At 33.2% G+C, this 14,832-nt stretch overlaps 1 protein-coding gene across 3 annotated transcripts in view; it reads right to left on the bottom strand.

Moving 5' to 3' along the window:
• Nucleotides 1–14,832, bottom strand: part of LOC106710672 (sodium/hydrogen exchanger 9B2) — a 37,905-nt gene that overhangs the window by 20,996 nt on the left and 2,077 nt on the right. The window contains exon 1 of one of the 3 annotated variants that reach the window (XM_045679563.1): nucleotides 9,535–9,858. The exons of 1 other annotated variant lie outside the window; for it this stretch is intronic. In XM_045679563.1, coding sequence (XP_045535519.1) covers nucleotides 9,535–9,540 — 6 coding nt within the window. In that variant the 5' untranslated portion in view covers nucleotides 9,541–9,858. Of the gene's footprint in view, nucleotides 1–7,816; nucleotides 7,900–9,534; nucleotides 9,859–14,832 lie in introns of those variants that run through there. One more of the 3 variants, XM_045679567.1, reaches the window with a different exon arrangement.

Genomic DNA, 14,832 nt, shown 5'->3' with positions numbered 1-14,832 from the left:
CTCGAACCAACACCTGGCCGCCTGTTTAAGGCCGTATAAAGCTTTATTTAATTTACACACAAAATTACTATTATTGCATGGCACACCTTCAGGAATTTTCATATATATTTCCTCTTGTAACTGGCCATTTAAAAATGCAGTCTTAACATCCATATGATGTACTAATAAATTATGTTGAATGGCAAAACTCATTAAAAATCTAAAAGTAGCAATTCTGGCCACAGGTGCAAATGTTTCGTCATAATCAGTTAGGTATTGTTGACTAAAACCTCTAGCTACTAATCGCGCCTTATAACGAGATGGCTTTCCAAACTCATCGTTTTTGACAGTAAAAATCCATTTACAGTCTACAATGTTTTTACCTTGAGGGCGTGGTACAAGAGTCCATGTCTTGTTTATGGCATGAGACGTCAACTCATCATTAATCGCACCTTCCCATTGAGATCGATCATTACGTGTTCTGATCTCTACAAATGAACTAGGTACTTCACACACAACAGATTGTGCACACATTAAATAATCATCATCATCATCATGCCGATAAGAAATAGGGGGACGATCTTTGAGCCTATCACTCCTCCGCAACTCACTGTTTACTGTGTTTTGATTCGGATCACTAACAGACACACTGTCAGACTTATCCTTAATTGATATTGTATCATGGTTCGTTTTTCTAATTTTACTAGGACAAATATGGTCATCAGATTTCAATACATCCGATTTTGACCTATCAGAGTTTCGAGACTTATTTGACACTGATTTTGAAAAAGTAACATCAGTTTTGTCATGAGAATTTTCAACATTCTCTTCAAGCTTCCAAAGAGGCCTGGATATCAAAAAATTTGTCTCGTCCACAACAACATCTCTGACTACAACACACTTGTTACTAGCCGGGTCCCAAACTTTATACCCATTTGGTTCATACCCTAACATAATGCCCTTCCATGATTTTTCTTCAAATTTAGACTTGCACGTTTTATTGTGTACATAAACTGTAGAGCCAAATACCTTCAAATATTTAATCTGTGGTTTTTTATTATGCCACAACTCATATGGTGTTTGGGGAGACTTTAAACTTTTAGTTGGCGTTAGATTTATCAAATATACAGCTGTCAGCACAGCATAACCCCAAAATACTTTATCTAACTGAGCACCATTTATTAAAGAACGGGCTTTTTCAGTGATGGTCCTAACCATCCGCTCAGAAACTCCGTTTTGTTGTGGAGTTCTAGGAACTGTTAAATGATAAGTTATTCCTTTCTCAACACAATAGTTTTTCATTTCCGTAGATAAATATTCTCTACCGTTGTCCGAATATAAATTAACTACTTTAGTGTTAAATTTAGCCTCACTTTTTGCAACAAAGTCTTTAAAAGCAGAAAACACGTCAGATTTATAAGTTAATAAGTATGTTACACAGTAATGCGTATACTCGTCAACAAAAAGCACAAAGTAATTTTTGTTGTCAACAGTGGTTGGAGTGATAGGTCCACAGACATCGGAATGAATATTATATAAGGGTCGCTTAATGTAACTTTTATCTTTTGCTTGGTTAAATGGCAATCGACTCTGCTTTCCGTTTATACAGGCCTCGCATAACTGATCATCAGGTGCAACTGAACTAATCTGTTCAATATCTTCAACCAAATTGTTAATTTTGATTTCTAAAAACTTATTTTTACTCATATGACCTAATCGTTGATGCCATAGTTTATAATTATTTTTATCGAAACCGCACAAATGGAAAGCAGGGCTATTTATAGAAGTTAAAAATTCAATTATAAATAAATTATTCACGGGCCTACCTTGCATAATGGTTTTACCGTTCTTTCGTATGTCAGCACCATGTTGCCCGAAGACCACGGTGTAGCCAGCTTGCTGCATCCTGGACACCGACAGCAGGTTGTGAGGTACCTCGGGGCAGAACAGCACGTTGTCCAGAGTCCCTCGAACGCCCAAGTTAGTGGTGACCTGGATTGTTCCCTTTTTCGTGGCTGAAATATATTCACCATGTTTAGCAACTGAAATTTTAATAGGTGTTGGTAAGCTACTTTGAGAAATAAATAAATCTTCCCTGTTAATTATGTGATCGGATGCGCCGGAGTCCAAAAGAAATGTTATTTTGTTAACTGTATCCTGCTCTTGATTGTTATGCTCTCCAGTCATGAAGGCGAAACCAGAGAATTCGTCAGAAACGCCATTGTTTGGTTGATTTATTTCTACCGCCTGAACCGTTCTATTTCTCTCTGTTGACTTCCTGTGTTGTTGGTTTTGGTTCATTTTCTTGAAGTAGTAACAATCTTGTTTCTTATGTCCTTTTCTCCCACAGTGAAAACACTTTAAACTTGTATTCTTCTTCGTTTTGTTACTTCGCCAGTTGTTATTATTTTGGAAATTATTCTCATATTGTGCATTATAATATTTTCGTTTCTTCGACACACCGTCACTATCAACGTGAAGAACTTTACCACTTGTATCACTTGCTTCGTCTTTTAGTTTGACCTCATGATCTAATAATCTTGTTTTCACAAAAGCCAATGTCAAGTTGTCTTCAGAAAGGGTTTCAATTGCAGTAATAACTCCGTCATAGGTTGAGGGTAATGTTAGCAACAAATGCGCTATTTTATCTGTTTCTTCTAACTTCGCACCTGCAGCGAGTAATTCGGAAATCAGGTCGTCGAAATTCGTAAAATGTTTTACGAGAGGTAGATCGCTTTGTAATTTAAGCGTCAACAGTTTTTTACGTAAAGCCAACTGGGTGGCAATGCTTCTACGCTCGTATAATTCATCTAGCCTCTTTAAGATGTCGCGTGCAGTGCTGTCCTCTTTAGCGAATCCAAGGAAGGAGTCGGAGAGATATTCCACTATAACACTCTTTGCGATTCGGTTACTTTTCTCCCAATCGCTGCTTCGTATTATCGGGTCGTCGTCGATCGCTTTTATTACCTCCAGCTCAGATAATAAAGCTCGAATTCGGAACTTCCACACGCTGTATTTCTCGCCGTTGAAAGGTTTAATATTCCGTTTTGATTTTAAATTATCCATTTTTCGAAAATTGCAACCGTCAACTGCTAATGCTCAAAACAGACTGAGGTGAGAACACTCCACTGAAAAAGGAATGTTTCCAAAACCCCCACTACCATCTATCGATCCACCCCCTACAAGTGATGGCAGTTTTGGTGATTAAACACTAGGTGGCGTCGTTTTTATAAATGGTTATCGTTTATGTCCTCGCTATTTCCGATATATATATTTCGATGAAATTAACGTAAACTGGGCCCATAACCTATAGGAAGTTATGGTAAAAAGTAAAAACAACGGTTAAGGATTTAAATAAAATTATATATAATATCCTTTTTATAATAAACACTATGGAGGTATATGTCCGATCCCTAGCACTGCTCAGAGCAAAGTCAGAAGTGAGAATAATCAAAATTTCAGGGGGTCGGGCGTTTTTACCCTAGACCATAAACAATCTTTTATCATAAACAATAGAACAGTCATAGATTAATTTTTGTATAGATTGTAAATTTAAATAATTCCAACAGCCCCAAATGTTAAATATTAGGTTAAGTAATGCTATGTTTAATATAGTCACAACAGTCTAATTTTGACAATTTTTTAGGACTCATTAACCTGAACGTGGCTATCAATTATAATTTTTATAATAAAAATCTACCCTAAAACGTATTTGGTTATTGAAAGGAATTTAGATATTATTTTCACTTATTACCAAATATTATTATTTAAAATGTAACTTAACTGGTTTTTTTACTTAAAAGAGATAGTTGCTAAGGCTAATATTTATATTTTTGTATTTCCATAAAAATGTCGCACAATCCTTCGTACAAAAGCGCTAGCACAAGCTGTTAAATGTCTGGGAAGATATATAGTCAAACACGAATGTCTAGTATGGTGGGAGAGGCGCTGCTATCGGTTGATTCTCTCAGAAAATATAATATGTTAAACATAGAAAGTGGCATAAAAGGATTGCACTAGTGAGCTATAATATTTATTTTTACTTATGCCCACTACTGCCCACCAGCGCAGATATCCCTGTCGGTCTATAATAGATGTTACACTCAAAAGTGTCAGTTAGATAAATAATATAGTATTAATTGAACCTCAATCTGTTTGTGACTACTGCCAAAAGATACAAATACCTGTTCGAATGTATTACTAAGGTCAAAAATCATTACATTGTCATATCTACTTAGAATTTGAATTTAAGTTTTACCAAACCTTTTTTTTTTTCAGAGGAGAATGCTTTATGCGTACTCCGCGCCCCGGGGGAGACGCGGTAGTTATGTGGGATTCTCTTCCAGATGGGAAGCATACCCACTAAACCCCTCTGTTCCTCCAACGCATAATGGAGGGACTGCGGGCACGCTTTCGCTTTCGTCCGCAACAAGTTTTAACAAACCTAACCTAACTTTACTTCAGCGTTTAATTAATATTCTTATTACTTTTCTAGTTTCTAAGTTCCACAAATCAAATACAATACAGACTTCTACTCTTAGTCTCGTCTAGTTGCTTATTTCCATCACTAACTGGTATCATAGATATGTCTAATTAAAAGGATGCTGTAGTTACGGAAGTTATTAAGATAATGACAGTTATTATCGTAGTTACGCGAAGACCACTAGCGTAGTAGTGTGTATTCCAAATTTTATTTCTACGAGATATTGTTACTAATTTTAGTGAGAGTAACCAAGCCAATAAGTAGTTAAATAACTAGAGATGTCATTATATTGGGAATGCTATCAATTCTAAAATTAAAAATGTAAACAGAACTTAATATTGATAGTAGTGGTTTGCGGGCAGCGGTTGAGTATTTATTCGCTTAAGTGGACTCATCACAATCACATGATCGCTCACGAGGAGCCGGCCACGAGCCAAAGCCACGAGGTCCCAATTATGTGGTCGTTTACGTTAACCGCGGCTACGCGTGTGTTGCGCCTGCTTATCTAACGATGTTATAAATCGAGACGATTCTTCAGCCAATTCTAACTACTGAAAACTTCATTAGCACAGAACATTAAACATCATGGATAGAAATAACTACCAATGAAAAATTTAATTCTAAATACTGAAAAAAAAAATTGATACTAATAAATTTTGTTACGAATTACTAACTGAAAGCAGTGTTTTCTTTTGATTAAACATAACGTTATTAAAAAATTGAACAATTAAAATTGTATTATTAAAATTAAAGTTGTAGCTTTTTTGTTATTAGAAAAAAAACACATGTAGTTTGTAATGCTTTTATTTATCTTTTGTCACATACTTGAACATTAATTGTGTAGTGTATAAGTGAGTCATGATGAGACTGTGTCGGAAACAGTTTCTATTAGCTAATTGTTTGTATGGAATTATGAAATCATTGTCGAGGAGCTCTCACAGAAGTGGGTTAAACGAAGCGACCTCACGGCGCGACCGGCGAGCACGTGACCACGATGGACATTGATATTTAAAAAGGGAAACATTTCAATAAACTCGTTTAATATGTTTATGCTTACAAATGATAGATACTAAAAAAAAGTTTTTCTTCATTAACAATAAAGATTACAAATTTGCATCACCAACATATTATATTTGCTATGTAGTCAGCTCGTATAAACCACACCGAGTCCCCGGCGATGAGCTCCTACCATAACCTAGGGCTTAGTCAACCATGTTGGCCTAGTACGGATTGGATGACTTTAAATACATCTTTGAATTCCTTCGCAAATGTATACCGGTTGCATCACGATGTTTCCCTTTATCAGGCTTTATTTTATTATTAACAAAATATACCCTGTGAAAGTAAAATTTTGTAAATCTCCACTGAGATAGTTCTTGAGAAATTAAGAAGCAGTTAAGCAAGTGTTGTGTTTAATTTATGGCTCTAAAAGATAATTATAATTGCCATTAACTACTGTAATTATGGAAACATCCTATATCAATAACAAGAAATGTATAATTGAGGCGATTGTATTCATTTCTTATAAAAATTGATACGTCGTATTTATAGAGCGACACAACATAGAGAAAGACTGTTTAAATCGTTCAAAAATTCTACGTCATACGCTACAAGATTGTATTTACATATATATTATGATCAATAAGACAATGTGTTACGAATACAAATGTTTTGCCATTTTCAAGTTTGGATATAGTCGCTTTATTTCTGTGTGTCTTTTATTTTGCATCTTGGCAAACAAAAAAAATCGCTAATTTCACCGTTCAATTTTTTTCTTTTAATATAAATAATTATCAAAGTATTTTATGACTAATAAATAGATTTGGTAATCCCAGCAATATTTTAATGTTTTGCAATATTTTAATTTAATTTTGTTAGGAAAATGACAACATCGCCAACTTACAACTTACTACATCTTAATTAAACTCATACTTATGTTATTAAAGTGATGCTCGAGATATGAAGTCATTACTATTAATTTCCATAAGCTTCTTTGTATTCAAAAGGGTGATAAAAATTTCTTCGTTCTCGTTCGTTCGACTCCATCCGCGCGGAATTCAAAAAACTTAATAAGTAACCTATGTGTTCTTCCAGACTATGTTCTACATTTGTCCCAAATTCCATCGAGATCCATGCAGTCGTTATCCATCCATTTAAACATTCGCATTTATAATATTAGAAAGAAAATGCTAACATTTAAAAACTTACCTAAACTAAAGTTAAATGTTACAATTTACAAACTCAAACGCAACTTAAGTTAAACCCCATAACTTTCAAAATAGAATAACTTATGAACCCGCATAAATTTATAGTATTTAATTAACCCAATTCAAATTAATTTGTATAGTCGGTGAATGAAGCGAAGAAAATTTTATGACAGCTATTATTTTAATAAAATAAAACAAGTTTAAAATCGTTATATACTTATCGATGAAAAAGTCGTCATTCATATTTCATTAAAATGAATTGTTTTCCACTGTGTTAAGCAAGAACTTTTCTTCTTTTATTTTATTACAGTTTAAACATTACCATAAGCGGTTTTACATTATCTGTTAACGAAGGCAATTAAAAATAAATTAACTTTAATAGACTTTAAAGCAACACTAACTATGTTAAAAAGAAGAATAATAAAATGCAAAAAAGTGACTGTTTACTCTTGTTTCTGTACAGTATGCATAAAATGTTAACTGCTGGAATTGATCATACATTGTCAATCGGGTTCTAATCGCATTCACATGACTTTATTTCATGTTGAATTATACCATCAATATGGTTATCATACAATCAAGGCATCTGTTTGCTATGTGTTAACAAATTCAGTGTAAAATTTATATACGTTTATTGTTCGGATTTATTAGCAATTGTCAAACTTGTAAATTTGTTTCCTAAATATGATATTCTGCGGTAAACATGTATTGTTTAACAGAAAAACTGACATGGTTTTGATTTATTTACCTATCGAAAAACACATGAGATGTGTACTGAAAGTACAGGTGGAATAATGTGAAGGCATGAAGTACTATTTGATTTTAAGCGATTTTAATGATTTTTTTTCCTAGATATTAATTAAAATACGTTCCGCGTTATTTTATTATCTAGGCTTGTAAATAGAATGTTATAATTCAGTTTTTTGTACTTGGTTTTGTATTGCTAATAAATGTTACAAAATTTACAATTCATTAAATAATTTTGTAAAAGATCTTTCACTACAAAAAAAAAAAAGATTTTAAATAATTATATATGTTCGTTTATTTACATAGGATCTAAATGAAATATAATACTTTTCAACTTAGTTTTTAAAAATAGTCAATCGGTGACAGGTTAGTTTAATAAAAGTTGCATAGTCTCACTCACCATTTTGAAATAAATGTAAACACTTCACAAATTATAATAAGAGCGCTACACAGAGTAATGCAGTCGTCGCTGCGTTCTGTCTAATACTCGTATTATCTGTTTTCCTCTGTGTGCTCACAGAGCCGCCTATCCTTGCACGCCGCTACATGTCAATTGGGCAACAATTGACACGCTAAATAAAACTAATGTCATTATTAATAATATTTTTCCTACACATACTATTCGAATTTAAACCGATACGTGAATAATATCTTAAATATTTGTTGACTTACGGTTAAAAATAAACTTTAAAGACAGCAATTTTCACAAATTAAACTACTAAACCAAAGGTGGTTAAGGTTACATTAAAATTTGTTGAAACGGCCTATATACACATGTTTGGTTTATTTATATTTATATCTGTAGAATGAATCTGAATAAATCCATTTCTGATAAGGAAATAAAATTTGAATAAAATAACTGAAATACATTTTTTACTAAAACTATACATTCAGTTAAATACCGAAGTTCTAATATTACGTAGAACGGAAACCTAAATATGGAAAAAACATTGATAACAATATACAATTCATTATTGAAAATCTCGGGCATAAAGTAGATCCGATGTTTTCCTTGGCAATTATTATTCTTGCGTCGTGGAAGAGTTGCGTGTCGGCGGCGCTGACCGCTTCAAGGTATCGTTATGAAATTTTATTGAGAGATCCTCATTGATGTTCGCCATTATATATTGATACCTTCCTATAATTGTTGTAGTAGTTTTATTTATTATTTTAAAAATGCACTCATTTTTTGCAAACCTGCTTATTAAAATCGCAATACGAAATAAGTTTAAAATAACAGCGGAACTGTTGTATAAAAATTTGACAAATTATATGAAAAAAGAATTAGATATCGAAAAAGATACCGCTTTTGAAATTAAAATTATTTATGAAAAGTTTAATTATTTAAGAAACTAAACAATATATTTAAGTACAAAGTAAGTTTTAACGGTTTAAAAAAATACATATTGGAAAGAGTGAAATTTTAATAACTTTTTGCATAAAACAAATACAATAATAATCGCAAAAATATAATTAAATGGTGGTAACAGATACTACCTAGATGACAATACACCAAGAGTACACGAAGAGAAATAAAACTGTGTGTTGATCTCTGTTTCCATTGTAATAACAATAATCTTGGTAACGATAAGGTTTGTCTTGAAAAATTCCATCCTTGAGATACAATCAGAGTGACATAAGTCTGCTTTACAATAGAAAATTTACTTATAAAGAAAACGGTGCAGAGATTATTCTACATACGAGAAAGAGTTTATTACAATTTATATTAACGGATAATAGATTTGCATTTTTTAAATTACTTTTTTAAAGTAGAAAACGTAATAAAAATTTAGTATCGTATCCTTTGTATAGGAATCGGAAAAATATTAAATACAAATTAAAAAAAAAACACTTCTGCATATAGGGAACAAATATAAATTGTATAAGAAATAAATAGTTAACTTGGTCTTATACTTGAATACGTACCCCTTAAAAATATACCAGCAACAGAACAAAAACATAAAAAGAAAAATAAACCTTTTTACACTACACAGCAAAAATATGAACAATAGTAGTTAAGTTTTTATCAAAAAAAATGATTTGATTTATTGATTAAACGAAAATATTCTATTAAATATAATTTTAATCTTAAACTAATAAAAATAAAAATATACGCACCGACATATAATATTTTCACCATCTAATATTTCACACCGATTTGAGACGATATAGAATTGCGCGACGATTTGAAGATTTAAGATAGAGGGATATCACGGCACACGTCTGAGCCAGTAAGTCGATGATCGTGATATCGCATGTAAACGTTGACAGCTTAGGAAAACTCGTTCAGAAGTCACGAGGTTTAAGTGTTAGTCTGTGATAAGGGATAAGGGCGGACTATGAAAGTAGTATGGACGCGGCCCACACGCGGATATCAGTGCACTTTCGCGGGACTGCGGTTAATAGGGACACACCGATTTTATCTAATGTATACCAACTATTAAATTTTATATTTTTAACAAGAGTAAAATATTCTATTGAATAGTAAAGTATTTAATCGATACAAGAATCGAACAAAGAAAACAAAAGTGAGATATAACAGTCCACTCACAGAAGTCATTTATCAGATAAAAGATAACATTTAGAGATCTGTCACGAGATCAATACTCTTCAAGAACTTAAGTGGGTTAATTTCGACTGAAATCTTTTTGTTTTTCTTTATGTTACTATTTGCTTATCAATTGTTATTGAATGTTGGCCATTTTCCATATGAAGGGTGCCAGAGAGGACTAAAGCGGGAACCTAATGTTGCTGCGGGCTCTATCACTTTAAACTAAAGTTGAATGTTTAAATCAGAAACTCTAAAAGTAAGAAATTTAATATGTGCTATCTACTGAATGAATTTTTATTACCTTAATAATATTACTAATATTTCTGCTTTTTAGTAAAATTAAAGCGTACTACATATAGTTATTGAAGAGATTTATAGCAAAGAAAGAATTACACTAATAAGTAGTGATGCAACGGAAGTGTCTTACCGGAACCAGAAACGGAAACAGATGTCAAAAATAAATTTTAGCAGAAACGGAAACAGAAACGGAAGCGGAAACAGAAGTGTAAATATTAAAAAAAAAACATATTTACAAAATTTTTTTTGGTAAGAACAGTTTGTATTCGTTTTTAATTTATTAGGGCATTGGATATCGGTGTCCTTTAGCCTTCAATATATGTATTTTTACTCGTACTGTGCTGCAATAAGTTAAAATACGTTTTTTTTTTAATTTATTTTCAGGAAACAAAATTACACTATTTACAAATTAATGTTCGCCAAACCACTCGTGTTGATAAACGACAAATATATTTCTTTATTAATACATTCACTGCTGACCACTCGGATCCGAGTGGGCTGAGCTATTAGTAGCGGCGCCTCCCCCTCGGATCCGAGCGAGGGGCCCGTTCACTTTATAATAGCCAGTAAGCCGCCGGCGTTTGAAACAAGTCCATGTTGCTTTGTGTGGCCACTCTGGCAATATAGTCAACTAACGAAAAAGAGTATTAGTATAATTCTTACAATGTTGTAGTGATTAGTACCACGTTCGTACGGAGGCAAACATACAAATATCTTGTATCACATGAAGCTAAGGCTGAACTTTATGTTATGTATGTATATTTTTTAAATATATGTATGTCCTGTATGTGTGTATACGTGTGTGTGTATGCGTTTATTTTTATTTGTGTGTGTGTATACGTGTGTGTCTGTGTGGTTGTGTATGAAATGTTACAAGATCTTGAACCGAGAAGATAAAAGCTGGTTTTGATTAGTATCCTTACATGTTTTACTCAATATTCTGGAATTTGATGAAAAACTTGACTTTGTCAAAATCTTGTAACATATTTGTACACAGAAATGCGATCGTGGAACAAATATCTACATACGAGTATTAGTGAACTAAACCATCGCCATCCCTAGTGCTCAAAATGATGATCCCTAGCGCTCAAATACAAAAAACATTATTAATTTATCTATAAATTCAAACACTCCCAGATATACTAAATAAAAATTCACCATAAAAAGTTTTGGCTCCCAGATGTTACGTTTTTTTATTTTGTAAACAGTGAATGTGTTAAGTATCAAAAACACCAAATCTAGATTAGAAAAATATATAATTATTAGGCACTTGACTTGCAATATGCAGGGCCTGGGTTCGAATCCCGCTATGTACCAATGTGTTTTTCGATTTAGATATGTACATTTATCCGACGTTCATATGGTGAAGGAAAACATAGTGATGCTGCCTGCACATATCTGAGAAAAAATTTAATGATATGTGTGAAGTCAACCCGCTCTGGGCCAGCGTGGTTGACTATGGCCTAGTCACTTCTAATTTGGGGTAGGCTCCGAGCCCCTCAGTGGGGATATATAGTGAGCTGATGATAATAACGATGATGATACATTACACGGTTATCACTTATTCAAAAGTACATTTAATAACTCGTAAGTATGAAATAGTCACATTTTGTCAGTTGTCAAATTTTATATGGACAACAACTAGACAGTTTACTCCAGCAAGAGAAACTGATTGTTTCAAACAGCAGCAGAAAATATTACGCGCTTAAATTCACGAAAAAGTACGTAAACAAACAAATGCGACAAGTGCCGAAAGGCCGCGCACGGACTGCGCGTCTCGCGCCGCGCATTTGGATCTCTCAGCCGTCGTAAAGTTCCGTTTTATCTCCGTTATAAAAGTTGCGGAAACAGAAGCAGAAACGGATGTTGAAAAGCATGCGGAACTTCCGCACTTGCGGAAACGGAAACAGACATCCGTTGCATCACTACTAATAAGTCATAACATGTCTATGGGTCTCTGTTTATTTTGTTATAGAAATACTGCCATATAACTTTTGTGGTTGAGACCTATAACTTACCACCATGTGAACGTCTTGTATCTATAATACAGACAGAAATTTTCCTTTGGTGTACATTTTCTCCGTAGTTTAGACTTCAATATGTCTTATATCTGTTAGGTACTAGGTAACAATTACCTTAATAATTAGCAGATTATATATTTTTCTTACGAATTAACATGTTTGCGTTATTTATAAGAACAGTTCTCAACATCATGTTATTCCTTAAGGATGGCGAAAGGCAGAGAGGTTTTAAATTATGTACTTACTAGCTGTGCCCGCGACTTCGTCCGCGTGAAATACTATTTTGGGTAGCATTTTTTTTTGGGCTAATTATTTTATTTAACCAACGTGCTATGCTTTGATGTATGTAGAAGAACATAGAAAGAGGTGTGCCCGGACCGCGCCAAATGTAGGTCCTGGGTCTCTGCCTACCCCTCTGGGTTACGGGTCGTGAATTATGTTGTTGTTGTGGTTTTTACTTAAACTTATAAAAAATGCCAAAAAATATAAAACTTACAAAATATTCACATAAACATCTTCCCATACTAACATTCATCCCCTATTCCGTTTTGTTACATTGCCTTGAGGGTAAAAGTTTTACAAATTTAAAATGTCATATTTATTTATATCAAATCAGCAGCCTAAAAAATAAGTTTAAAGCTTCTAACTGTAAAAATGACGATACTTCCATACAAATTTCCACCCTCACTTTCAGCCTCTTATAACCCTTTTTTCGCGTTAAAAAGTAGGCTTTGTCCTTCCTCAGGCTCTAGACTAAATATTGGTAAGGGTAACATAAAAACATATTAAACAAAACATTCACCAAAACGTTACATATTGCCTAACAAAATTTCATCCCTTATTGTTATTTAGCACCCTTGGGGGTAACATTTTACAAAAATTTAATTTCATATTTATTTTTATCAAATTAGCAGCCTTGAAAATAAGGTTCAACCTTCTACCTGTAAAAATGACGATAATTCCATACAAACTTTCACCCCCACTTTCAACCCCTTACAACCCCTTTTTCGCGTTAAAATGTAGCCTACGTCTTTCCTCAGGCTCTAGACTAAATATTGGTAAGGGTTACAGCAAAGCGTATTAAACAAAACATTCACCAAAACCGAATATATTGCAAAACAAAATTTCATCCCCTATTGTTATTTAGCACCCTTGGGGGTAAAATTTTTCCAAAAATTTAATTTCATATTTATCTTTATCAAATTAGCCTTGAAAATAAGTTTCAACCTTCTACCTGTAAAAATGACGATAATTCCATACAAACTTTCACCCCCACTTTCAACCCCTTACAACCCCTTTTTCGCGTTAAAATGTAGCCTATGTCCATCCTCAGGCTCTAGATTATCTGTGTACAAAATTTCATTTAAATCGGTTCAGTAGTTTTTGCGTGAAAGCGAGACAGACAGACAGACAGACAGACAGACAGACAGAGTTACTTTCGCATTTATAATATTAGTAAGGATTTTAACCTAAATGTAAAATCAAAACGGTATGAAGATCTCATGCAAAAGTTTGTAGGTTGTGAATGAAAAATCAATATCGATTCATGGCTACTAACACATTTCTTTTTGTTTAGTAGGTACATTATAATATTTTTTTTAATGTAGTGGGGATCTTTTAATTTTTTTTTGTATTTCTTACACGAAACGCGAGACGAGATATGCGTTAGGTAAATGACCATTGTGAAGTTTTCGAAGTGATATGCTTAAATAAATGACACTCGAATTGACAGATTTGGATTAAGGTTGATCTGATTTGAATGTAGGTTGTTTAGGTATATAGAGGTACACTTAGAAAAAAGTACAAGAGAATCATTTCGATAATGATAAGATTTCCGAGACGCAATTTTCGGTGTTAGCGGAATGTATATATTAGTTTTAGATAATACTTTCAATATCAATATTTTCCTAACTAAGAGTGGATATACTTATAAACTTTGTCATTAACATTTAATTATCAATATTTGCACGAACGGAAAGCGAAATTTTGTCCTGGTCGTGGAATTGCACCAGGCGAGACGTCACATTCGTGCAACAGATATTGTTGTTGTTGGCGTCTACCACTGTTAAGATGGTGAAACCCGTATTTTAATCCATTTCGTGGCTTAGCAAAACTAAGAGGCCAAACAGAGGTCACGATGAGCGATTTTGTTTTATAAAGAGAAAGATAAAACTCTTAAAATTAAGATTTTTTAAAGATAGACAGTAAAGATCGTATATGCCAAATATTACTGTTAAAAATTCACGTTTGTTCATGTAATGTAAACCTAAGAATGTGATTAAAAATATAGGTATAAATAACACAACTTTGCCTGTCCATAAGTTACTATTTTTATTGTCCAGCCGCATTTTTTCGCAGCATAGACAACATCTTCAAATATCATTTTACCTAAAGTTATATCAAGTTTTGTGATTATATCGTATTAAGGTTATGTTTGCGAAAGTAGCGATTCCGTTAACGAGCTAGATTTCTAACGCAAGTCAGCTTAGAACATTGCGGAAACCTTGTCTGGTTTGACTTCTTTCTAATGAACTATTGACTAGTGTC

Source organism: Papilio machaon, chromosome 1 (genome assembly GCF_912999745.1).
Source record: "Papilio machaon chromosome 1, ilPapMach1.1, whole genome shotgun sequence".
Classification (NCBI taxonomy): domain Eukaryota; kingdom Metazoa; phylum Arthropoda; class Insecta; order Lepidoptera; family Papilionidae; genus Papilio; species Papilio machaon.
The sequence above is the reverse complement of the archived record's forward strand: the minus strand, read 5'-3'. Positions and strand labels throughout refer to the sequence as shown.